The sequence below is a fragment of the Anopheles nili genome, chromosome 2, assembly GCF_943737925.1.
Source record: "Anopheles nili chromosome 2, idAnoNiliSN_F5_01, whole genome shotgun sequence".
In the NCBI taxonomy this organism is placed as follows: Eukaryota; Metazoa; Arthropoda; class Insecta; order Diptera; family Culicidae; genus Anopheles; species Anopheles nili.
The window spans coordinates 11,335,545-11,362,161 of NC_071291.1; the positions used below are offsets into that span (position 1 = coordinate 11,335,545).

General features: G+C 47.2%; 5 protein-coding genes across 5 annotated transcripts; 2 read left to right on the top strand and 3 right to left on the bottom strand.

The window, feature by feature from the left end:
- Window positions 1–942: 942 nt before the first annotated feature.
- Window positions 943–3,091, top strand: LOC128726053 (uncharacterized). The gene is made up of 3 exons (XM_053819874.1): window positions 943–1,214; window positions 1,273–1,782; window positions 1,858–3,091. The coding sequence occupies exons 1-3, from the start codon at window positions 943–945 to the stop codon at window positions 3,089–3,091; spliced, it is 2,016 nt and encodes a 671-aa protein (XP_053675849.1).
- A 788-nt stretch (window positions 3,092–3,879) lies between these two features.
- Window positions 3,880–5,489, top strand: LOC128720743 (synaptic vesicular amine transporter-like). Its single transcript, XM_053814438.1, has 2 exons — window positions 3,880–3,982; window positions 4,099–5,489. Exons 1-2 carry the CDS (start codon window positions 3,880–3,882, stop codon window positions 5,487–5,489), a joined length of 1,494 nt encoding a protein of 497 aa, XP_053670413.1.
- A 763-nt stretch (window positions 5,490–6,252) lies between these two features.
- LOC128731369 (huntingtin) lies at window positions 6,253–15,878 on the bottom strand. The gene is made up of 8 exons (XM_053824483.1): window positions 13,290–15,878; window positions 12,540–13,223; window positions 12,291–12,474; window positions 8,631–12,165; window positions 8,315–8,563; window positions 7,777–8,248; window positions 7,269–7,703; window positions 6,253–7,196 (listed from the first exon to the last, which is right to left on the bottom strand). The coding sequence occupies exons 1-8, from the start codon at window positions 15,876–15,878 to the stop codon at window positions 6,438–6,440; spliced, it is 8,907 nt and encodes a 2,968-aa protein (XP_053680458.1). The 3' UTR covers window positions 6,253–6,437.
- Window positions 15,879–16,655: 777 nt separating this feature from the next.
- On the bottom strand, window positions 16,656–17,469 carry LOC128726157 (uncharacterized). Its single transcript, XM_053819986.1, has 2 exons — window positions 17,164–17,469; window positions 16,656–17,096 (listed from the first exon to the last, which is right to left on the bottom strand). The coding sequence occupies exons 1-2, from the start codon at window positions 17,467–17,469 to the stop codon at window positions 16,656–16,658; spliced, it is 747 nt and encodes a 248-aa protein (XP_053675961.1).
- A 2,537-nt stretch (window positions 17,470–20,006) lies between these two features.
- On the bottom strand, window positions 20,007–26,246 carry LOC128720254 (ABC transporter G family member 23). The gene is made up of 9 exons (XM_053813913.1): window positions 26,118–26,246; window positions 22,604–22,722; window positions 22,331–22,526; window positions 22,069–22,270; window positions 21,847–21,998; window positions 21,597–21,777; window positions 20,988–21,438; window positions 20,662–20,911; window positions 20,007–20,574 (listed from the first exon to the last, which is right to left on the bottom strand). Exons 1-9 carry the CDS (start codon window positions 26,234–26,236, stop codon window positions 20,007–20,009), a joined length of 2,238 nt encoding a protein of 745 aa, XP_053669888.1. The 5' UTR covers window positions 26,237–26,246.
- Between the last annotated feature and the right edge of the window lie 371 nt (window positions 26,247–26,617).

Sequence of the window (26,617 nt, forward strand, 5' to 3'; positions counted from 1 at the left end):
CGTTCATTCTGCGAAACCATCTTCCGGTTCTCGCTTCAATAGCCAAACGTACGCATGCAAGAAGGAAGAGACAGCAACTAGGGCAAATCAAGTATAAAAGCGCAACGGAACATTGTTTAGAGATTTTTTTCTGTTATATTTTATAGTCGAAGTGAAGATTATTATATAAAAATATATATACATATATTCTATATTACGATTCAATGCTATGGATTCTGTGTTTCATTTTCACGTTATGTTGTATGTGAGAACGGTAAGTGTATTCATGTGAAAGAAAAGTACTTTATGGGGTTTTCCAGGACACTTAAGGCTTCGACAGGACACTTGAAACACTTCCATAAACTCATATCGCAAGCATGTCAGCTCAGAATCTTCACTTTATTTATCACTTCCACTTCGCATTGACTCTTTCACAAACTGAAACTAAGACTGCTTTCTTTTCACGATGCAACCGATAAATTGCATCCTATAAATACGCGTACAACAATTCTAAATAGCTACCGATCGTGATTTATTTGGCTTTCTGACAAAAACGTATCAAACATGTCATTATCACTACGCCAGTAGTTTGACAAAATTGATCACGCAACACGCCAAACACCTGCCGTGGCTATGTTCCGTAACAATGCATGATTTTTCGTTCCGGAACGTACAGTACCTGTTGCTTCAATTGAAAGGGACGAATACAGAATTCATGCCTCTAATTGTGCTCCGACATTTACGGCACTATCAGTGGCAAACATCGGGCTCCTGAATCACGCACGACCTGCAAGATTGAATCCATTTTGTCACCGATAAGCATCGCAATCAATTAGCTGCCAACGCAAAGTCAACACGCTCCCCCAGCACGCTCAGCATGGAGTCTAAAAGGATCAGTATATAAATACGAGCCTCCTGGGGCAGGTGTACTCTGTTTCGCTTGGATTGTACAGTTTTCACGAAATGCGTGTCACCTGGATCATAGCGCTATTGCTGATGTGGAACGCGCGACGTAAGGTCTGCTCAGGCGAGATTACAGTGAAAGCAACAACGACCCATTGCTACTCACCGATTTTTTTGATGTACGAGGAAATGATGAACTCGTACCTTGAAGGCTATCAATCGCTGACGACCATCATCGGGGACGATCTGGTGGACAATGCCATCATCGAGGCGTTCAAATGTCCTCGCGAAACCACATTCCATGCGTCCTACAAACTGTACACGGTGCAGACGTAAGTATGCCAGGGCAAATCTCAAGGACCTTCAGGTTATTCTTTGACTCGTTGCCAGGTACTTTGCGGCTGTCAAGCGCGATCAAGCCATCCCACGATTCGGATACAACTTGAACCCTTACCCACACTGGGAAGCGTTTCACTGCGAGGCCAACGTGTCGATGGTGACAAATCAGATCCTGCCGGCCATCGCGTTTCGGAATCCAATCGCCCGGATCGTGCTTCTCGTGCGTGGCATTCGCCGGGAAGAGATGATGGCGCTTTTCCAGAGCGCGTGGACCGACTTCAAGATGGTGGACCTGTTGATATTGAGCCGCATCGACCACCTAACACTGTTGGTGTGTTTGTTCAACCCGTATCTGACGCGAGCTGGTGAAGCACTGGACGACCGGAATATGCACTGCTATCAACTGCAAACTATGGACGACGTGTGGCTGTTTAGTGTTGACGTGAAGCGGTTCATCCGAGAGCGGTCTACTAACCTACACCTGCACACGCTGAAGGTGGCCATCACCGATGTGGAGTTGATGTCGAAGGCGATGCACTATCCGAATGGAACCATTCGCCGGTGAGTATGATAGTAGGAAGGTGGCCAATGGCATCTCGAGTTAAGACACTCATGTTGTCGTACTTCTGGTCGTAGCTATCAATACCTGGACGGTGAGATGGTGGAGATAATGCGCCGCTGGATGAACTTCACGGTGGAATACATCGAGCTGAACTACCAGGAGTCGGTTGGGTTCACATCCTCGAACGGTAGCTTGGGTGGAACGTTAGACATGCTCGAGCGGAACGCAATCGATCTGGCTGCTAACTCTCGCTCCATAATGCCCCATCCGATGCGCAACCTGCAGTACGTGCATTTCCTGTGCCCGATCCGGTTGATCTTCGTGGTACCCATCAACTACTACAGCGATCGGTACAAGTTCGTCTTCTTCCATCCGTTCTCGATGCAGATGTACTCGGTGAACCTAGCGTTGGCCGTGCTGTTGCCGTTGCTGTTGCTCGCGTTGATGCGCCGTCCATTTTCGATGGCGGCCTACTCGCGGGAAGCCTTCCGAACATTGGCGATCGTCTTCTCATCCAGTATCGCTTTGCCTCAGGCTCATCAGCACCGGCTCGTTCTGATGGGCCTAATGTTTTACAGCATCGTGGCGTACTCGGCCTGGCAGGGTGTCACGATCGTGCAACTCAACCTAGACGACGAGAAGTTGCGTAATATCCTGTCACTTGACGAGCTGCTCGCGTCCAACCTGAAGCTGAAGACGATCCTATCGTTTGGGAATGCGATCCGGGGCGAGATCTGGACGGGAAGTGACGTGAGGGGTAGGATCGCGGCCAGAATTGAGGTACAACAGACTCCGTCGAACGTGAGTCTTATCCCGGAGGTGGCAGACAACCGTACGAGTGCCGTACCGATCATCGAGTACTTCACGGAGGTGGTAAAATCGCGCTATTTCGATCACACCCGCAAACAGAGCAAGCTGTACTTCATCCAACAGCCGCTCGTGGAGTACCTGACAGCGATGGCATTGCCCAAGAACTCGCCCCTTTTCCCCACGGTGCGCTATCTGACGATGGGTTGCCTCGAGAATGGTGTAGTCAACTACCAACTGTCGCTGATCCGCCAGAAGGGTGTACTGCTGCAGATCGCGCAGAATCGCAACAAAACGATGCGAGATGAACCACCGGCACGGCGTGTGAACCTTTTTAACATGCGCATCGTGTTCTACGTGTACATCGGCATGAATGGGACCGCCATTTTGGTGTTTCTGTTGGAGTTGGGTTATCATCGGTATCGACGTAAGCGCGAGATGCAGCAGTTGGTGAGGGAACGCGAGCGACGTGTTCGCGTGCAGTGGTTCTACGTTGAGTGAGGCTTAAGAATGATGGCGATGGTGTAGTCTAGAACAGGTGTCGAGTTGTCAAAAATGAGGAGCTAGCTGGGCCTAAAAATGATAAGAATAAAGTCTGCTGCATTGAATGTTTCGAAGGGTAATGTCATAACTCAGCATCCGAAAGAGGATATGAAAAATGGCTTCAATAATAGCAAATATTGGTTTAGAATAATTTTTCTGTTTTCTTTTCTGACCGCTATGAGAAAGTAACGCCATCATCAATACGTCGTGGATGTGACAATAAACGATTGAATGGAATTGAATTTCAAGAGAGTCAAATAGATTCCAAATAACGCTGGTTTTCATCAGCATGTAAATACGCACTCACTCACCACGAAAAAAAAAAGCACAAACGTCCTTTTCAAACGCCCGTGTGAGTTCCCTCACGTTTTTCCGTTGCCTATGGTTACCAGTGAGTGCTTCGTCTATCTCGCCGGAAAGTGCACTCTCGCTCATTTTCCACGAGCATCCTTTCGACGCGAGAGAGCGGACCACTTTCGTTTATCAGCAACCAGCCACGACGACGCTTGGAGGAACATATAGGTCACGCACTTGTTGATACGGTGGACGAACGAGCTCACGTTGCTCACGGTGTACGCCATCAGGAGTCATACATCGGTCGCTTCACCTGCCGGTAACGTTTGGGTACCGAATAGAGGCTGCGTATCGGCATCATTGCGATATCCGTCCGTTTCGTGAAGCTTTTCCGCTGGTGTGGTGAACGATAGTTTAAAATTCAACCCCTGAAATCGACCATCTGTTACAATATGCTGTCACTAGACTGCTCCAGCAAACGCCATTCCCGAGCAGTTGTGGCTCTGGTCGTGTATATTTCGCTATTCCTCGATAACATGCTGCTAACAGTGATCGGTAAGTTGTGCTACAGCTCGTTTCTTGAGGTTGCACGCCTCAGAACTGCATTTCGAATGACAGGGATGCATTCCATTGAGTAACATTTGGACCTTCACTTATGCTTGTCTTCCCAGTTCCCATCCTGCCGGATTATCTGGTGCAGTTCCACACCACCGTCCCAGCAAGTGTGATCTACAAAAACTTCAGTCTCCACTACGTCCCGAAGCTTATTGGAGCTGCCAGCGATTCCACCGTCGTTGTACAGCCAACAAGTGGCCCACCAACGGGTCCAACGATCGAGGACGAGAACGGTTCCATCGGGTTCCTGCTCGGTGTAAAGGCACTGGTACAGCTGGTGGCGAATCCTCTCGTGGGCAGTGGAACAGCGCGTTTCGGATACTGCCTTCCGATCACGTTCGGCACCGGCTGCCTACTGGTGGCGTCGCTTATCTTTGGCTTTGGAACGTCGTACGGATCGTTGTTTGTGGCTCGAGCCATCCACGGGCTTGGTTCCGCGTGTATTGGCGTGTGTGGCATGAGTCTGGTAGCTCAGCTGTACGTGGAACCGGATCGTCGTTCAAAGGTCATGGGCACGGTGTTGGGTGCCATGGCTGTTGGGGTGCTTGTAGGCTACCCATTTGGTGGTATTGCCTACGAAGTGGCCGGCAAGGCGGCTCCATTCCACGTGTTAGCAGTGCTGTGTGTGGCCACACTGGTGCTGCAGTACTTTCAGTTGGATTGGCGTGGATTTCAATGTGGTGCGTTGCCTCGTGACTCATCCACCACGACGGAAGGACATCGGGCGACTTGGTGGCCGTTGTTAAGTAACCCGCTCGTGCTTGTGGTAGTGGGTGGGATTTGGATTTCGACGTCCGCCATGGCCATTTTGGAGCCGTGCTTGCCGATCTGGATGATAAGCCAACTGCACCCGCAGAAATGGCAACTTGGGACCGTCTTTATACCGGACTCGATTGGGTACTGGCTCGGGACGAACTTCTTTGGAGCTGTGGCGTATCGATTCGGTCAGATCCGGGTCTCCGTTGTGGCTCTTCTACTCGTTGGGGTCTCGTGCATTCTCATTCCTTCGGCCAGTTCCGTTGCAGGCCTGTTGTTACCCCATCTTGGGCTTGGTTTGGGCATTGGCGTTGTGGATGCCGCGTTGGTTCCTTTGCTGGCAAGTCTGGTTGATGCTCAGCTCGGAGAACAGGACCTCGAGCTGGGCCCAGATGAACCAGGTGGAGAACATGGGTATGGGGCGGTGTACGCCATCCAGCAGGTGGCAGTTAGTGTGGCCTACTCGCTTGCACCCATTATCGGTGGAGAATTGGTCCCCGTCATCGGTTTTCCTACGGTGCTACGTGCTCTTGGTGTCCTAAACCTGCTGTACGTCGGATTGTTCGTGTATTGCACCAGCCAGAGAAGCTCCACCGGGGTTGCTTTGGGAGCTCCGATTAAGCAGACTGATCTACCGCTTGCCAGCAGCGAACCTACGGCGTATAGGCGTTTCTATAACACCGTGGAATGAGGCACAGATAAGCGGACTAGCACGACCTCGCGGCGGGATGGGCAATCGTGCGTGAAATGGCATTAGCGCTTATCTCTCGCCACCAGGCGTCACCAACTCGTGACCAATCTTGGGACCATGCAGCAAAGGCACGTTTCTGAAAAATGAAAACGGCATGACCTATGATTTATTTTGCTATTTATTTATTCATGTCTTCGAATGTTGAGTCCTCGGAATATGCTTCTTTAGATTGCATACCAAGTGAGACGAAAGGGACAAATAACGTTTATTTAAATCCTGGAAGATTTCAAGTCATATGTTAGTAGTTAACTGTTCTTTCGAAGAGATAAAAGTATTGACTGTCTGTGGAACGCTATCGCGACTTTGAGCCATTAATCGTAATTATGCTTAAGTGATTCGAATGGTTAGTTAGTATGTTTATTGGAAATGAAACGCGCTACCGTAAACGAATACTTCATGGTAATGGAGACGCCTAATCAATCATGCTTTGTGTTAATGGAGGCGCCTGGTGTTTTACTCGTCCAACGACAAATTTACTCAATACAATACAATAGCGAAAATTTATCGCAATTTTACTGCGGTAAATGACCAGTAGTATTATATTTCTCGATAGCGACCAATAATATCAAAACAAATCGAGTTCGTATACTGTGTTGTGAATAAGAAGCTCATGTTCATTGAGAATAAAATATAATAACACACAATAAAACAATTTCGGTGAAGCGTGAATAGTGGTGGTTTTTATTGAATTGGATTTTTAAACTGTCGAGAAAAGAGTTTTTTTATAATATTTTAACAATTCAACTAGTTTGACTTGCTTACGAAAACAAATAAACATTAAATTCGAAACAAATATCAACTCTTACAACTGTCTACTTGAAGGCGATAATATCGAGTTCATTTGGTAGTGTCACATCTAAGAGCGCGCGATTTCAGATGGAATCTATCTTACAAGCATTGCACAAGGTTTTGAAAAACAAAAGAATCGTGTTGTTGGAATATTTCTTTGAATTTCGCTTTCTGGGTACCGTTGCCGTCAAGGCGAGCATAGAAATCCTTGGCCGAGATGATGAAGTTGTTGATTTCTCTTTCGTTAAGCTGCTGATACGAGGGAAGTGACAGCACTTCAGGCAACAGTTTGATCAGATGGATGTTAAGCGAAGACGAAAGGAAGATAACGGTCAGACACCAGACGGATTTGTTCACCTGAGGAAATGAGAGAAAATTCGGCAACGAACACAGTAACCACTCCTGCAGAAGGCTCAAGTGCGATGCGTCGATCGCGGAGCGGAACAGCTGGAATGTGACGCTTGCGATAATATCCGGGTTGGGTTGATTTAACATCAGCTCCTTGAACACCTTCGTCAGGATCTCGTTGGGTGGTAAAAGATCACGTATGAGCTGGCACAGCACGTCCCCGAACACTTTGGCACCCTGCGGGGTTGTGGTGCGGATTTTGGCAAACAGAATCTCTATCTTATCGATCTGCTGAACGATTATGTCCGGCTCGTCCTGCACGATACCATTGCAGCGTTCCGTACTTTCAAGCTGCTCGTTACAGCTGCGATAGATGCAAGTGACCAGAAGCTTCAGCGCTGACAACGAAAACATCTCGTTATCTATCTTCACGAGATCGATCGCCAGTTTCTCGATCTTTTCATGCAGCGTACGCGAAACCCGACCACTGATGACCAGCCGCTCTAAACCCTACAAACGGAAATCAATCATTGCAATTAACAAATGACAACTAGGGTACTCCCGTCGACCGGTGTCACTCACATTCAAAATACACAGATAGATGTCTAAGTTGGTGGTCCTTTTGAGGATATTATTCGCCGAGATGATGCTGTTCGACAAGAGGTTGCACTCTGGCACGAAACGCGACGTGTGTTCAATCAGATAAAAATTCAACGTCCACACAAGCTTCGTATGCAGATCGCTGAAAGCTCCCGAGCTTTCTTCGATAATACCATGCTTTACAATGTAGTTAACGATCACGTTTCGCACGAGCTGTAGCTCGTCATTTAGCGATCCAATTGATGTGTTGGTTTTCACCAGACACTCTAGCAGACAGATCATTCCTTTTAAGGTCGCGTTACGGATGTACAGCTGAGTGCTCTTCAGATACGTTGGGATGATTGTACAAAGATGCGTCAGCTCGGCCATGCTGGGAGTAAGGAGCGCTGCTAACCGGCACAGCAAGTAGATAATATGCTGAAGAGTGGGGAATAGAACCAATGAATTAAAGATAAAATCAAATCAAATACAGAATAGCTTTGCCCAGTACCTGTTGAGACAATGTATCATCCATCGGAACGCGCTCTTGTAGCTTTAGTAGCAGTTGGTTTAGGCAGGCTATTTGATCCTTATTTTCAATTATTTCGCAGAAACACACCAAATGAGGCAAAACTAATGCTGGATCTTCGTCGAGTAGCTGTTTTAACACGTCATAAATCAACTGCATAGAGCTTGTGGAGTCGATATTGATTTTTTCCACAAAATACCTCCTATTTCGAACGATTAATGTTTCCACCGGAGATGAAATACCTGCACCGCTAGCTTCATTCGTTCGTTCTATGATTTCCCAGAAATAATCCAGCGAAAGCTGATTCGAGCTAAAACATAACGTTCCGACGCTACTGTCGTCGGCCGAATACAAATCATCCTTTACTGCAACTAACAGACGCCGCTCCAGGTTGGGCTGGTAGAACACGTTGCTTAGCGGAATAGAAAGCTGTATGTTGTGTAATTTTTTCAAACTAAAATGAGAAAAAGTAAGCACAACTTTACCTATGAAGTTGATACACGACATCGTTATTACCAACCCGATTGTATCACATTTGATTCTTGAATTTCGCGTTGAATGATGAAATTTGCCCTCGTTGAAGCCAATCCATGGGTAGCGGTAGCAGGATATTAGCAAAGTCGTAACAGCCTTTAGGCACATGTTTTTGATTTCCCGTTGCTCCAGTAGACTCACAAATATTGGATCCTCTATACGGTTAAGCAACACCATCAGCGACATGAAGAGTTCCTCAAATTGTTGTCGCGAGGAGAAGCCAAACACGTTTACTCTAAGGGGAAACAAAGTCAAGAGTTTGAACGAAACACCATAAAGGGCATTGACATGTGTACATTTACCTCATTAAAAACAGCTCTAAAAGTTCAACATCATACAGATGTTCGATCGGTACCGTGGGAACTTTCGGGTGGCCGTTTTCTAGTACATCTAGCGTGGTATAGCAATCGTACAGCTCGAGAGGTGTCAATGCGTACGGATAAAATCTGTCTAGCTTGAGAATAGAAATGGCAATCGATTCAATCAAAGCGATCATGTGATCGCTCATTGATAGATGTTTTGCCATCGATGTGGAATCTGTGACAAGTTCGGCTATGATGATCGTTTTTATATAAATTGCAACTGAACTTGTTTCATCGTTCATAAACGATTGAAACACGACCGGTGTTTGTTTTCTCCCTGATAGCTGATCATTGCGGTGTGAACGTTCGATCAGGCTGTACAGTACCTCAACGTACAGCTCCACATCAGTTTGATATCGATCGTTTTGGTTTAGTTCGTTCCAGAGGTATCGTTGACGAAGTATGGTTTCGATGCATCTCAGATACAGCTCAATGCGAGTCACGTTTACCGATGGTTCCTGTAATGCGGCACGAGCACAGACGCTTCCAAAAGTGAGTAGTGGTTCGAAAAAGTTTGACTTTAGCAGATGCTCCTTCACGAAGCGTTCTATGAACCTGCCTTCGATGTGGAAAAGGCAAAGGTGTTCGAGCCTGTTTAAATATTCTAGAAAACAAACGACACACTCGGCACAATGCAATTTAACGCTAGTATCGTCTGCTTTTGTTTTTGCGTCGCAAATTTCACCCAGTTTGCGCATCAACACGATAAGCGACACCTTCAGCATTGGATGCACCTTCAGATAGTTCAGATGGGGATTAAATTGAACGCAATCGATGCGGAAAGAGTGCATCATATTCTCAAATGCGACTGCAATTATGTCACGCAAAAGTCGCACATTCAGCGAGCCACTGGAGAACAGATTGATAAGCTTGCTTTCCGATTTTATTTCGTGTAACATTTTGGCAATGTTTCGCGGTTTGGTATACGATTGCTCGGTACAGTGGTGTGCGATCTGCTTCAGGAACCATGTTTCATCAATTGTCAGATCTTTTAGTGACACAGTATCAATAGATATACCAATCGAGCATTTTGATTCGTTGTGTGACACGTTCTCGTAATATTGTTTTAGTTGAACGAGCGTTTTGAAGAGTTTGGGGAACTTTCGCTTACGCTCAATGGTAAAGCTAGAGTAAAGGTAACGGAAATCGCTTTCTGGTAGTACGGTAAGGACGGCACTTTCCTTTAGCCCTTGATTTCCCAGCTGCAACAGTGCGTCAAGCTTGTGATTTAGAATCAAGGCGGCATTGCGTGAGGTAACTATATTGATCGTACCTAGCAAGTCCGTCAACCGGTTGCATATGAGCGTTAGCGAAGTTAAAGGTGCTTTTTCCAGTAACGTACAGTGAATGTTGGACAGTTTTCCTTCAACGTTTGTCATGATACTTTTCACAATTTCCTTCGAAAACTCGTCGTCCGTTATGTGGCACAGTAAGAGAGGCTGGAAATGCTGCGACAGTAGAAGCGATTCGCTAGATAGCAATGCTTGCACTTCTTTTTGCGACCACTTGGACTCATTTGGGTTACGTTCCAACAGCACCTCTATCAGCACAGTAACCAATCGATTATTTCGTACACTATACTCACTGTTACGAATCAGTGACAGCATAAGCTCTGTATCATATCCGTGATTAATCATCATCTCACACAAAGATCGCACAACAGAGACGGGCAAACGGTGCCAATGAATCAGTTCCAGTGGAATTTGTTCAGCTAATATTCGGCTAATTTCTTTTAAGCCAGTTGTACTTCCGAGCGTTTCAATGTAACGCGTAACGGCTGTGTTTGAGAACTGAATGGTTTCAAGAGTCGCATTGTAAGTCAGATGTACTTCCTCCAATCTATTCAAGCATTCGCGCAAGTACTGAATCAATATGCGAGCCAAGCTCTGTGATGCTGTTTGTCCAAGATCGTCGCTGTTACGCTTCGTTTGCACATTGAAATCATCTGCACTTTCATCCTCGATATTTTGACAGGCGGTTGCCTTGCGATGGTATAGTGTGACGTGGTTGAGAAGATAGGTTTCCTCCATTTTTTGAAGAACCTGTTTGATGATCAACTCGCCATAAATTACTTTTTGCAGTGTATCACAAGATTCGTTAGAGACAGTGGTGTATAGAATTTCCACGAAACGCAGAACCATTTTACTCTCCAGCAGCATACTTCGTTCGAAACATTCCATTAGTCGCAACACGATGGCGTATTCCCGATCGTTTGTTACCACCAGTTTACCATCTCCAAACACCTGCAACAGGGCGGATAGAACATCCGACTCACAGTTGGTTGCTTGGGTACCGTCGCTGTCGTGCAACCGTTCGCTGTACATTATCATAGGAACGACTCGGTAAACATCCAGCTCGTCTGGGAACTTAATAAGCATGTTGAGCACCACCTCCTTCTGGGTGCTACACTCGGCCGCTTCGAACACCTTCGAGGCAATGCTTTTGCTGCTGAGACGAAGCAGGAATATTTCATGCGAAAGAGCTTGCACCGATGCAATTGCCGTACGACGAATGACATTGTTTGCCAACAGATTGTCGCAGATGTTGATGATCTTAGGGATCGATACCAGCGGTTTCTCGCGCACGAGACCGCTGAGCTGGAACAGAAATCGCACCACCTGCCGCATTAGTGCTTCAGAGTCATCCACAGTGCCTCGTTCGATGCACTCAATGTGTTTGAATATCGATTCCACAAAAACGTTACTACCATCGAGCAGTTGGTAGTTAATGTTGAAATCCAGCAGCTGGCAGAGCAACTGCAAAATATTTGCCTGAACACCGCTGCTCATCTTGGTGAATAGCTTCAGACACGTAATAACCAGCGGTTCAAACAGCTTAACGAAAGCACCGATTTCAGACGAAATCGGTTTCGATTTTGCTTTGCAGAAATCGTAATAGCGAACGAAGAATTCCTCCGACGCTACCTCTATCGGGTCTTCGGAGAGCGATATTTTGCGGAAAAATGATACCTCAGCCGTGCGGTTTATGTAGTTGGCATGGAAGATGAACCTCAGCAGATACCGAGCACATCGAATGCAATGGTCGGGTTCCACCACAAGAAATGTTTGCAGATATCGCAGCACTTCCTCCACAAATTTCAATCCGTTCGTCATGCTAGAGAGCGATTTCATTTCTAAAAGCGTCCACAACGCCTCAATGGATGCCCGGAGACAATCGAACAGCTTTTGGCCCGATTCGGTATTGATCGTTATACGGTAGCTCTCCATCGAGCTTCGAATCTGCTGGTAAAGCTTCATGTACACATGATCGCTACCGAAATATCCGAAACAGTTAATCTGTTGTAATTCCTTGGTGTTCATGAAGATGTCCGTCTTTTGAGCACGATTCATGACCAGTGGAGAGATGTTGCCGTACAAGTGATGATAAATATTGAGCAGTTTCAACAGATGAATGATAAATTTATTCATCAATTCACTGTCCGTAGCATGACTCGTGGAACGGCTCGATATTACCACTAAAAAGACAGTTAAAAAAATACAGTTATGTAACAATCGATAACAGTAGGGTTTTAGAGAAATTCATTGTTAACGGTAGCAAAGGATGAATATTTCGATATTATTGCGATGGATTCCAACATACCAACGATGATTTGAGAGCATATTCGCAATAAATCCGCGTGAACGGTAAGATCCAGGATGGTTCCATTCATTTCCGTCAGCAAGCTCAACAGCACGTTATTTATGTTATATTCGTTCCACAGCTCCACAAAATCAATTGGATCATATTTCGCCAGGAACACGCGTAGAAAATGTATTAATCCAGCCTTTTATAGACAGGGAAATTGATTAAGTTAGTTCTTCACTTCATGTTGAGCACGTGTTTGCCTACCTGTAAATTTTTGTCACCTATTTTAAGCAAAAGATTGCTTATCCTGTACAACACACGGCTCACAGACGAAAATACCGCTTTCGAAGCAGCCGAATAAGTCCTTCTTTGGCAGCTTCGATGATTGAACGGTGACGCGAACGTGCTGAGAACGAATTCGTCTACAAAATCCCCAACGACGGTTTGTGCCGCTATTGGGTGCACCTGTTGATGTTGTACGAGGGTGGCATTGCGAGAATCGCCCTCAAGATACTGCAGCAAACGTTCACTGGCGTGATTTCGCACCCGAATATCGCCATCACCGAGTCCGCTAAGCACCTGGTCAAGTACTTTCTCCCTCATCTGGTCGCCCTGATGACCGTACGCTTTGATGCAATCGAAATCGAGCTGAGTAAGCACGTCCAACAGTTTACACTGCACCAGCCAGTATTTGTTCTCTGACATAAAACACAACCGATTAAGAATCGTTTTCATGTAATGCGACGCATCTTGATGTGCGTGAGATGCAATGTTATCGTTCAAAAACATGTTTCTATTGCACGATTGGAATGGAATGTTTGCAGTATGCTTCGAAATCGGAATGACACGCTCCTGTGCATTAGCAGCAGACTGAAAGTATGCGTTAAAAAAGAGTTCCACAGACGACAGTGTCTGATTGATCACTGTGTGGATGTCATCCGAGAGACCCTAGAATTAAAGGAACAACACGTTACTGCTGCAGACCGGGTAATGGAGATTTCACCACATGCTTACCAGGATAACGACTTGAAGTAATTTGTCCTCGCTCAAGAACGCTTGGTTGGCGACATTTGGGATCTTAGTGCGAAGAAACTCCCGATAAGTCCCACCAGCATCGATAGCAGCACGTAAAAAATTACCAACTATTAACTGCACCGTGCCGCGGAGCGTTGGATCTGCATTATCGTAAAAAAGTAGTACGTCGGCCAACAACTGTTGCTGCTCATCTTCCAGTTCCTTGCGGTCCGACACAGCCATCGCGGTGAGATCGGTATCGCCTGCTGAGTCGACAGCAGACCGGCTAGCACCTGTTTGATGCTCAGATTTAGTCGCGGTTATAACTTTCGGCACTACCAGCAACTCCCGCCTGCGCACACTGGCCGACGGTCCGGTTAGACTTGCCCCGGGTCCTGGTTCGGACTGAGAAAGAATAGCGTCCAGATCGCGACTTAACTTCTCGTTGTTGTCGATTGAAAAGTTTTCCTCGATCGATTTCAGCTTCGATTTTAGCCCTTGGTCGAGACTTAACGACATCGGTGAGAAGTATTCGAAGTACGTCGCACTAGTGCATTCCCCAAAGTGATCTTCCTTCATTTCTAGCAACTTAGCACCCGATTCCTCCTCCTGTATCGGTGTGACACCGTTTGCGTTGTCGGATTCTTCGCCCGTGGCCAAATTGTCGTTTGAAAGCTCATTGATTGCATCCTCCAGGTTTAGGATTTCTACCACAGAATACTCCTCCCGGAAGGAGTCTCGCTCGAGCGGCAGACAAAGTAGTTCCGGTTTTAATCGTACGCACGCAGCTACAACTTGCATCGATAGACTTTTCACAGACACGCGCACGATGGAGTCTGGAATTAGGACGTGTCTGCTGCCACCCAGCAGGAATCGAGAGCACACAAGCCGTGCTGTGAATTCTAACAAATTCTGATCGTGTATGGTTCCAATGTATAACTCTTTTGTGGTTTCTAGCGTGTCGTCCGCGATCGTCGAAGAGCCGAGCGGGACTTCCAGCGTATCCTTAGAAGGCGTGGGAGTGGCAATGGGGACAACAGGCACCACAGTGACAGAGTCGGTGTCTAGATCCCTCTCTAACGTCACATCTAATTCCGCTCGGATCGTTTCCGTGTTTGACGACATGTGACTGCTGGCCATCGAATCCATCGACAGACGATCCTCCTCGCCATCGTCTGGAAGGGGTTTATCGATGGATTTGCGGAAAAACTTTGTTACCGATTCAGCAGCATTCGAGCTCGTCAGCAGCGTATTTAGGAACGATCCGATCGAGTCGGTTGACTTTTGGCTTCTAAGTGAGAGTGTGTCTGGTGCGGGCGCTCCGGAAGAGGTGTTGCTGCCCGTCGCAATATCGGAAACCCCGGAATATTCCAGCTGTAGGGCCGGTGCGGTTCGATTTTCCGTATCGAGGTCCATGCTCTTCAAAGAATCGAGCTCGATGTCGGATGCTGACGCTAGAGATCGATCGTCGACGGGTAATGGAAATTTCGTCGGAGTAGAAGTGACCGGTAACGATCCAGGACGCAGCAAATGGTCCGACCTTGCGTCGGTGCTGGATTTGCGCGAGGACAGCACACTATCGCTGGGATTTATTTTGAAAATGGAATTCTTCAGCGTCTTCCGTTTAAGCAGCATCCTTCTGTGCTCGCATTGATTCGAAAGAAACACTTTCCGTACCGCGGGTTGCACGTTGGCCACGACGATAAGCAACACCTCGAGCGCAGCATTGATGATGGTGTGCGTTCCTTCGCGCAGAAAATGCAAGCAAAGATCAAATATTTCGATCGATTTTTCAACGCTACAATTGCGCAGCACGATGGGTAATATCGCCCGGAAACATCCCATCACACCGAGCACGGTGTTCGGTTGCTGTTGTAGCTGGCCACATTTCAACAGCTGCTCTATGCACCGGTTGAACGCGTTGTTGGCGTAAAAATCGGGATTCCGGGAGCCTAGAATGAATGTAAGCGTGTTTCTCGCAGCGCTACGGCGCTTGGTGGAACAATCGGAGCCTATGTCTTCGAGGAAGAGTTCGGTCATTTTCAGCACCTCGCCATCGGTGAGATATCCTTCCATGTGCTCACAGAACACCTGCGTGAACGCACACAAACTTTCCAACAGAGCTGGTTCACGGCGCTTGGAAATGGAGTAGATGCAAGGCAGCAGATTCTGGGCGTAAGTTCGAGCCTTACGTTGCCTTATGGTGCTGCAGTACTGCGCGAAGATGGACAAAGCGATGCGTAAGGATCTTTCGTTGCCGTTCTTTTTTATCTCATGGTAGAGGTCCCGCTGTACGCGAATGATGTTTCCTGAAGATTCGCAATGCCGAACGATACGCGATAGGTTTTCCTCCGCGGCCATGCGAACGCTAGAATCCATTTCTTCGCAAAACAAGATAAGCACAGCGATAGAGTTGGTGAGGTGCCCATGGTAGCTGGGTGAATTGGACACAGGCGTGCCGGGTTTGACGCTGATGATTGTTTCACTGATTTGCCCGAAGTGGGCGAGCTTCTCCTTTTCATTACATTCTGAAGTTTTCAGTGCCTCGATGGAACGCTGCAGAGGTCCGAATGGATTTAGCTTATCCATTGCCGTTTAAGCGGTTGCACCAAGTTAACCGCAAACCTTTACCACAGATTAGGGGTGCTAAGCGAAAAACATTAACACGGAAATGAAAATTTTCACCCTTTTCACTGTATGAGTCAAGTTATTTCTTATTTATATTTTTTTAAATTCTGGCAGCCGCTCAGCTGTCAACAAAACAAATATTGTTTTTTTTATTCCTATATTTTGACACTTACAGAAGTAAACAAACCACGCGGCCCAGAGCGCATTTCGTTGAAAGTCGCTTAAAAATACAATTTGAAACAAATTGATTGTAAAACGATTTACACGAAAGAAAAGGAAAATCATGATTTGGTTTCTCCGTTTACCTTGAAATAATGCTTTCGTACTTATTCCTGTTCAAGATTTAAAAGAACACTAAAAAAATGTAATAGAAGACTGAGGTCAGAAATTTGAAGACTGAAACAAATCAATAGTAGATAGTTTTCCTCTATTTTTTATGTAGATTGCAACTATCTGATTTGATGATTTGAAGAAATACAAAACATGTTGGTATAACACCTGAAATTAGCTTATTTGTCCTTTTATTCTTAGTTTTTATCCCACTATGTTTAATGTGTTGTGGTGGTTGCATACAAACAGGCGTAACTTAAATTTTCCTCGTTTTTGAATCGTTGCTACCAAACAAAACATCCTCGATGAAATGTGTTAAAAATGGGCGATGAAAAACGCATTTTTTATTGATGTTTTACGAACAAAATGCAAAAGGTATGCTGCAGCTAAAACTAACCCGAATAGGAGTTAACATATGGAGTTTCCAAACGTGGATTGATCAAGTAAGGTTCGTGATGAGCAGAATGCATCACCAACTGCAACATTCATTGGAAACGATATGATTCTAATGTCACCGGTTGGGGATATTTGCAGTGAGTTCGATCCTGTTCTACCCGTGGTTCCGGCCGGAGTGTTCAATGGTTGCTGTAGCTGCCCCGTAATCGGATTGTATGAATCACATCGAGCTCTCGCCAGAATACACGACGTCGCATTGACGTAGAAACCCACTCGCTGTGCCTCAACGTTGAGATCTCGATTGATGAGCGTTTGCAGAAGACACTGGTTGATCAGCATGTTGCCGTTGATCCTTCGAACACACTGCACGAACTCGCAGTGGCCCGTATAACAATCGGTTGTGGATGATCCTGGCGGGAGCACGTTTAAAGGACGAATTCCTGTCACAACGCCCTTTGAAAACGAACAAGTTGTAACGACGTGTATGATGATTGTACTTACTGCAAATGATTGTACTTACTGCAAGATTTGTCGCGCACACGGCATAGCTCGTGTTTATGAGGTACAACGAAGCACACTGACTGATCGCTGCGAGCTGAGTTGGTCCGACGGAAAGTGCTCCAGCCCTAAAGAAACACCCGTAGCAAGCATCCCTAGTAGTGGCCGTCGTTGTTTGGGTAGTATTGCAAAGCAGATTGAACAGTGACAACAGCCGCTTATCATTGGCGGGACAAAGTGGCCACGGGTTTCCAAGTTTGAAACCGAGCAGGTGCACCACAGCGAGAGAATGCACCAAAAGCAGCAGCACCGAAACACGCCAGCACATTTTCGACACCTTTTCTCGTGGAAGTACCCAACAAAACTATTGAACGAACATTTCACGTACGTCCAGCCCGTTGGAGTGATTGTCTCTCGGCAAATCCGGCGAGTCAACCAGGCGTAACTGATGGCAATTTGCACCCGTCCCTCACATGGGCTAGCGCGTCAGTGAATCGTGTTGGTTATGATGAGTTACGAGCTAAAAACTGTTCTGACAGGTACAGGAACAGCCGCATTAGCGATGACTACAATAGAGAAAGTACTGCTTTCACTGATCGGATCAGGAAGTCAATGGTAGATTTAACGCTGGCAGCTTCATTCATGTATCGAGAGAGTGTCTATGCTCACAATTCGTGATCATAACGGAAGGGACACACGACTTGTTTAAGAATGCCATTATTACTTTGTCAAATTTTTCATCATAAAACAAATTGGATATCGCCGCGGTCATCAGAAAATTCAATGCAGGTATGTTTCGGTTTTATGTTTATTATTATTGACATTCTGTTTTTTTTATTATTAATATTATCCTCCACAGATACATCATACACCGCTTATGGGGATTTAACTCTATTGTTCTAGCCGACTGCGATCAAGCCACACAATGATCGCGATCAATAGATGCATGCGCTTGCGTGCCTGATTTGCTGCAGTGTGCGTTCCTTGTTCTAACCCACCCTTGGTAATTTGTGTTTTTTTTCTCACTCGCAAATTAAGTCGCTCCCATTTGCCGAGGCTCAGCGCACAAGCGAGTCAGAAGAATCGTACTATAAAATATAACTAATATTAGTTCGTAGTGTTGTATGCTTTGTTGATTTCCTTCTTCCACGTTTTTTGTTTGTTTGTTTGTTCCCCAAATATTGTATACATAGATGCACCGCCGGTTTCGATGCACATAATGCTGTGGTCGGTGCAAAACTGCTCCCAAACTAGAAAGGGCGCCGCGCACTTAACTGTTATACTCCTAACCTACGGGTCATGTTCCAACCGAACGTCGGTTCGTTCTTGTATGTGCTGCCAGCCGGCGTGTTGGCGTGTTCCCTATGATGACTAAAATTGCAGTACGATGCAACAGAAGTGACGATCTCCTAGTGATGCTCCAAAGCGGCGGATAAGGTAGAAGAACCGAAGACACCACCATCTAGTGAATACGGAAGTCACCCAAGGCTAAGCGGAGTCGATGCCACCAGCAAAGCTAAGCGCATTGATGAATGCAAATACATGTCCGTTGCTCATTTGCCTACCGGTCACACCTTTACACGCTAAGCTTGTTCAACAAGGTAAGGGAAATTGGGACGAAGGAGAATAATTCACGGTACCCGGAAGGATGCTGCGGAGGTTGAACCGGATCATAATCAGATGCATGCAAAGCTTTCCACATTACAACATAATTTGACTAATAATAAACTGAAGAAAAAAAAAACACAAAACCATCAAACTGTACTAGTTATCAGTGTGTTGGGCTAAAACCTTTTGTTTTTAGCAATATACCAAAGGGAGGTCGTACCAGTAATAGCCTTCGGTGTTTCAAAAAAAGGGGTAAATATGATATAAATGTGTATTTCTGCAAGCAACATATGTTCAGATAAGCAATGGAGTGGATGTTTGTGTGTGTGTGTGTGTGTGTATGTGTATATAAAAGAGTAGTTTGGATCGTCCGTATTACACCATAAGATTAATACAAAATACTCTGGTATAATGATACATATTATAATAAAAAAAATTAATGAAATAGCTTTTGCTCATTGCTTTACAATCACAGTTCACATTGACGCATTCGTGTATAAGGTTTGTTTTTTTTTGTGTGTGTCGTTCGTTTGTTTGTTTTTCACTTTTTTCTCCTTTTCTCTTCCAAACTATACCACCCCCACCCGGTTTACGTCTAGAATTTAGCCACACGAACACATTCCAAAATTGCTTCCCCATTCACACTCTAGCTCTACACTCCGGCCAGGTTCAGATGGCCCCACATTCATGCGTCACTCGATCACTCCAAAATCGCATGCATTCCTATACATAGTCCTATCGTCCAGCTATAAACCGTTACATGATCAAGTTATCCCTTAAAGACCTCGCCGACGTGCTCTAACAGACGTGCTCGGTCGGACCAGCTGCAGCCAGGTCCTGTAAGTGTTCTGTTATGGTAACGCTCACACGTGGCTCCAGCTAAGGCACGGGCAAACGGTAGAGAAACGCCGTAGTCCCAAGCGGTGCCACCAGAGGTAGCGGTATTGGAACCCCGGGGGATCTGATGTAGATGAAACTAGTACTGCAACCAGGTGCAGCTGAGTGCAAGACGTGAAGAAAACTGTGGACTGTCGGGTTTTGGAACGGCAAGGCGAATGAAAGCGTTCACATCACCTCTACTCGAAGAAGAAGCTACCAGTCCCAGGGAGGTGATGATCAGCCCCGACTTGGAACTACCGGCTATTGCACTCTACCCAAGGATAGAGCAGACCGGTGACGGTGTTTTCGTGGCAAATGAAAACGAAAGGCAACAGCGAGAAGAAACCCCTCTCATGTGTGTGCCTAGTGCCTGGTGATTTAGCCTCGTTTGAACTTCAGCACCAACATCGTGATGACGAGGAACAGCGCGATCCAGGCGATCGTGGATACGAAGCCCATGTACACGTCTGGTTCCATTATGCTCCAGCCGCGGGCCAATATCGAACGGAGGGATGTCGTGGCCAAGGTCAGCGGTAGGCAGAGTGACACGTACCGCAGTACCAGTGGCATACCCTCGATAGGCCAGATGACTCCAGACAGCAAGAGCGTCGGGTAGAACGACCCAAGCGCCAGCTGGATGGCATTACGTTCGAGCTCGCAAATCGCGGAAATGACAAACCCGAAGCACATGCCACAAAGACCCTGGAGAATCGTCAGCACCACGATCCAGCCAATCTCTCCGTTGTTCGTCACGCCAAACACCACGATCATGAAGATGAGCACCAGCGCGGTTTGGCCGCACATGACCACGAACTGTGTGACGACGTGCGAGAACAGGATCTCGGTCGGTGTCACTCCAGCCACCCAAGATCGATCTAGCAGACCCTCGGTACGTTCGATGATCAGCGCGGAGGATGTCAACGCCACTGCCAGGAAGAACACGATGCTGTTGCGGTGAAAGGTGAACAGAAGAAAGCTTTAGTACAAGGTCTCAATAGGAGATCGTTGTCTTCTGGAGGCGGCGCAGACTTACGTCAAGATGACACCAGGTGCGACAAAGTCCGTGAACGAAGGATCATTTGTGCCGTAGATCGGAGCCTTGAACTGGATCGGGACATCACCTAGCTTAGGGTTGTTGTCACACACCCGAAGCAGCTGTTGGGCGAACTCCCGATAGGCCACCTGTAGATCCCGGTTGAGCATGATACCGATCTGCTGATTGGACATGTCGAGCCACACGCGAATTTCCGACTGGTCAAGCGTTTCGTCATCAGCGTCTCGGCCTAAGTGAGTCGGAAGACAGATTAGCCGAGCACGATCACAAGCACGATCGAGCCACAAGGGATCGAAGAAACCTACCGAGAGCGATTCGCGCCACAAGTGCGTCAGTGAAGTTGTCCGTGAAGTACAGCGCGCCCCAAGCGTTCCCGTTTCGTACAGCATCCAGTGCCGTATCGAGGTCACTATAGTACTCCTTCACTATGGTGGTGTTCAGATGGCTCAGGTAGCGACACGAAAGATTCGTAAAGCTACATCCCGGATCGTACACGCAGTCCTCGCCGATGGTTGAGTTCATCTCTCCGTTTACGATGGCCATTTTCAGGTTGGTGGGATCGCGCCCGATCGCGAGACAGAACAGGATGACCTGCATCACCGGAAGCGCGAAGATGAACAGCATCACGCCAACGTTTCGCCACATACGCAGGAAGTTCTTCACGAGTAGCGCACGGATTTTGCCCTTCGAGGTGAACTTGGTTGTCGGGAGAGAAACGCACGGTAAAGAAACACACGAATTACGAACAGAGTTTTTCTCGTGGATCACCAACCATCAACTTACATTTGAACAACCCGAACACTCGGTGCAGTTGTCGCACTCGACCGCCTGACTGATCGCACCAGGAGCCGACCCGTTAAGTCCGTTAATCTAGAGGAGAAGAGTCGATTGGTTTGGTTAGTGTCTCGCGTTGCTTCTGTCTTAGGATCTCCGTGAAACCGGCTACTTACGGCAATGGTGGATCCATTGCTGTCACTGATGAGCACCTCCTTGCTCTGGTGGAAGTTGAGTCCTACGACACCGCTCTCCTGGCTGACGTAGACTGGGTTGTCCTTCTTGTTACCAAACGCCAGCGCCGACAGGGAGATGTTGTTGCTGCAAAATCGGTGGAAATTGTCACTCTCTCTGGACGCTCGTGAAGCTCGTGGGTTTTTGAAGACTTACCTGATGTTCAGCTCAGCTGGAGCAGCGTTCGTTTGGCCTTGTTTGCGCGATAGCTTCAAGAAGACGTCCTCCAAGCTGCTGCAGCGGTACATCGAAAGCAGACAGCTGGGAGACTCCTCTGCCAGCAGTCGTCCCGATCGCATCAGACCGATCTGTAAATGGTATAAGCAAGATGGTATAGCATTGGTGACAACTCAGATCCTGCGAGAAGCGTAAGCGTACCGTGTGCGCTTGTCGGGCCTCCTCGATGTAGTGCGTCGTGATGATGACCGTCTTCTGGCCGGCCTTGGTGATGTGTACGAGATGATTCCATATACTTTGTCGAAGTAGTGGATCCACACCGACGGTTGGTTCATCGAGAATGAGCAGCTCCGGATCGTGCATCAGGGCAACGGCGAACGAAACTCGACGCTGTTGACCTCCACTGCAAAGCCACAGAGGCGTTAGTACTTCTGGCACCAAAGTTTCTGTGGCTCAAACTTACCTCAGATTCTTCACCAACCGTGACTCCGATGGCAAATCGAGAAAGTTGAGCAAAAACTGTAGCCGCTCCGCGATCTCCGACGTGTGCATGCCAAAGATCCAGCCGAAGTACATCATAGTCTCGCGGATGGAGAACTCGCCGTATAAAGCTATCTCTTGCGGCATGTAGCCCACACGTGCTCCAGGAACACCGGATCCTGAAGGGTGGAAGATATCACGGAATGCTTTAAATGCCAAAGCCAGTAGAGAACCCGGCGGTGCAATCTTCACTTACCCTTGGTGCCCGGTTTTCCACCCAGGACCCATATTTCACCCGAATTTAGTCGCTTCCGTCCGACTATGCACGACAGAAGTGTCGTTTTACCGCATCCAGACGCTCCTAAAAGCCCATAACTGGTTTTCGTGAAGAATTGGGCAAAGTGAACGAGAAGAAGCAGATAAGAATATAAGAATGTAAGCAGGATGCATAAGTTAAAAGCAAATTAATTTGCGATCTGTCAGCGATTCGTTATAGCCAAATCGAGTTTCCCGTCTCGTGGACAATTGGTACGAACCAGTCAAGCAGTCACGCTCAGGTTCGAGCTAATTGCTCGCCAGTGTTTGCTAATGCAACGCAAAGCTACCAATCGTAACATCGACTCTGGCTCTCCGGACGTCGCCAACAACCGTGATTCCATTCCGGTCACGTGCCAAAGATTTATGTGCCCCTTCGGACAAGTGGGAGTTGGGTTGGCCATTTGCGTTAGACGGCCTTTCCCGTTGAGGCGACCGCTAAAGGGCAACGAAATAAATAATCATCACCATCGCTGCTCAACGGCGTCAAATTCCTGTGCATGACGCGTGAATTTTACGCGTACGGATGAGATCAAGCAAAAGGAAGCCTGGCAAATGAAAAGCTGTCAATCAGCCAACGAAGATCGCAGAATTACGGCGTTGGTACGGCGAGGGTACAAAGACCATCCCTTGCTATTGACGATTGGTGTGCTAGGGTTGCTTTTCCCTCACATGAACGCGTGAAATGAAGAAACAAATGCAACTAACCGGAAGCGTCTCTTTCGCTTGAGACAGTGCCTTTTGTTTGCGCGCTGCTAATTAACGCGCCTGTCAATGTCTGCCGTGTCTAAGAAATAGAGATGCGCTTAAATCACACCATCAATTGTCTATCGGTTGAGGCTTGTGGAATGGCACAAGCAATAGCAAAAAAAAAAAAACAACACTGAAACAATTAATCGGAAGGCAAGAACGGCTTTGTTTTGACGAGAGCTGTCATTATGGGGACAGCAAAAAAGGATTATGGCCGTGGCGTACTCATCGTTTAGGATCGCTACGATCGTCGTATGCGTAATGGTCTATTATTCTTTAAAGCCGACAACTACCGTACCCATTTGGGACGGTGGTTCGGCAGGTAATAATATCACGCCAACCCATAAGCGGACGTGATAGTGATCGAACGCGGTCCTTCAGAACAGCGGAATGTGCGTATCGTTTATGGGAACTAAGGCAGAATTGACCTTCCTATCAAGCTCGATTCAATTGGCTCTGTCTGGATGGATGGTTGTGTTGTGTGCCGTCAAATAAACTCCAAAGCTCACCTTGACATTTGAAATTGGGCAGAATTCGTCAACGACGAGTCGCCGCTTTAGGCACAACCCAAGCGTTCGATGGTTCGAGCGTACCATCGAACAATACGCCGGAAGTGACCCACCGAAGGACGGAACGCACGATTGTCCCCAGCCGCAGGTGGTGGTGATCTGCTGCTCCGGTCTGTCAGCGTGAAAAGTGGAAGGAAAACAACGACTCTCGAGACTCCGAGCCCATCTCGAGGGTGTACATTGCGTGTGCCAGACATTGTCACACACGTGCCCCACGCCAACGATGCCAACACCCGTGAAAGGGCACGCACGGCCGCACATTGGAAAGAGTAAGTACCTCGCTTGGGAGTAAATCACGGATAAAAGCGGAAGATGAAATGCCTTCGAAGGCAAGTGCACTTCCTAGCCTAGCCCTTTGGTTCTTTTCCTGCATTCCGTCGCATCAACGGTCACTGCGATTGCGTCCATTTGCGATCGGAAAAATGGCGGCTTTCCGAGCTCGGGTTTGACATGTTTGTGCATTGAGCTTTGTGCACCTCACCAGCCCTAACGCCGCCAGCTGGTAGTTTGTATTTGTGCTTTCGTTTTCGGTGGTAGGTTTTATTTTCTAATTGCAGCAATCACATTTATGGCCACGAACCATGCGATCGTTACGGGTGCGATCGCGTACGTCCGCATTGCCCGCTTGCGTGCTAGCGGTTCGGTTGGAGTATGGCCATCCTCACACGACCATGGAATCGGTCGTAAACTTTCGGCATTTAAAGAAAAGCTCAACGCTCGTTCCTGGACATGGAACTGTTGCTTTTTGTTGTGGTTGCAGCAACTCATTCCGCACGATCAAAGGTCGGGACCTTCCGCGGGAAGAAAAGCGCCCGTGAATTTCCACGGTCCGGTGGTTTAGCTCCGTCACCGGTTCCCAACACAATATACCAACCGATGGTGCGATGGTCACAATAAATTGAGGGTAAAATTGCTCGTTTCCCTGTGGTTGTTGGCCGTGCATAGGTGCATGCATACGAGCTGTAGGGAGGTCTTGCAGAGAAGCCAGCGACCGTACGGTGGTGGTGTTTGGCAGATCCGATGATTAGCGAAGATGAACGCCATCCCGTAATTACTTCCGCGGTTGGGGCGTTCCATCTCTCTAGCGCGGTATGCTGCACGGATATTCGACATGTCAGCATCTCTCGTTTATGATTATGGCGAAACTACGTGTTAGAGAAACGGGGAAACATCACTCTGCTGCACTGAAGCCATCGTCAGGCCGGCAGACGGATGGAAGTGAACCCCACCGATGGGTGGGGGCCGAACACGCAACTCATCATTAGAGGCGATGGAAATGGAGCTGTTTTTTTTTTTGGGGGGGAGGAGGGAAATAATAATTTTCCTTTTTCCCTTTAACACGTCAAAGCCAGCCATCCGCTACAGTTTGTGGGGAGTTTTTAGAGTGTTAAGCTGAAGCAGCATGCTCTAAAAATTCCAATTACTTACGATTCCAAAATCTAATGCTCGATGACTTTAGGCTTTATTTTTGCAAGTTGTGCTTTTAATTTCCTCCCGGCATTCAAGGTTACTCGAAGTGCGATCGGTTAAGAGCAACCGAATTGCGGATCCAAGCCTACCGCAGTTCAGTGGCTCTCCAAACACGCATCGAATCGTGAACCGATGAGGATGGTAAAGTTTGCGCCTGTTTTTGTTTTCATAATCGCGAATTTCCGTAAACGGGCTGCGTGAGGCATGATTTTTTATTGCCGTTCTCATACCACCCGAGAATTAGGGGTAGCTTTTGAACTTTTTCGCAGAAAGAAACAACAGAAGTTAGAGGCGGCTCAAGGTTGTAATTGGTTGAAGCTTTTGATCACCATCAAACCGAACGCATGCGTTTGCTAAATAAAATTTGCTTGCCCGTATTCCGTAAATATGTGCCTTTACCCATCCGCGTAATCAATGATCTGGCTGACGTGTATGCAGCTGAGTGTATGTTTCTCACATAAAGCTACTAAAGAAACGTCCCGCAGGGCTTGTATGCAAAGTAGCAAACGCCCCATGCGGTTCCGGGTGAGTCATAAGTCATCATTCGGATCGGATTAGCTTGACATGACGACCGAAGATGGGGGAAATTTTTCGATAAATCTTAATGCGATAAGAAATGCAACGAATCGCTGAAGGATGCTGATGGTGACGTGGATGTGGACTTACATAGTTCCTTTGGCTACTGTCATGTTAAGATTCGATAGAACTTGATTTGGTTTCTTCTTGGTGCCGTACGTTTTGAACGCATGCCGTACGGAGACGGCATTCTGCTGTCTGCTCCACATCGTCCCTCCATCGTCGATTGTCGCCACGCTCGTCTCGCTGCCGCTGTGGGTAAAAGGAGAGAGAGAGAAAAATGTCTAGTTAATACATCGAATTCCTTTGAATGGCGTTAACTAGTGGCAGGATGAAGCCTTGCATATGATTGAGCTCGTTAAACACGCTAAAGTTGACCGTTATCTAACCCTTCTAGCACTCTGCGATGACAGATGTGTGAACCTCGCCTGCTAGATCCGTTCGCTTCATTAGCCGTCCGTTTGATTGCACGGTTGTTTGTTGCGCCGGTTTACATTCGATGCGCTTTGGTCGACCGATCGCCGCCGGATCTGCAGCAAGCGAAATGGCACCGATTGCTGTCCAGCGTTTTTCCGACTACCCCTCCCTGG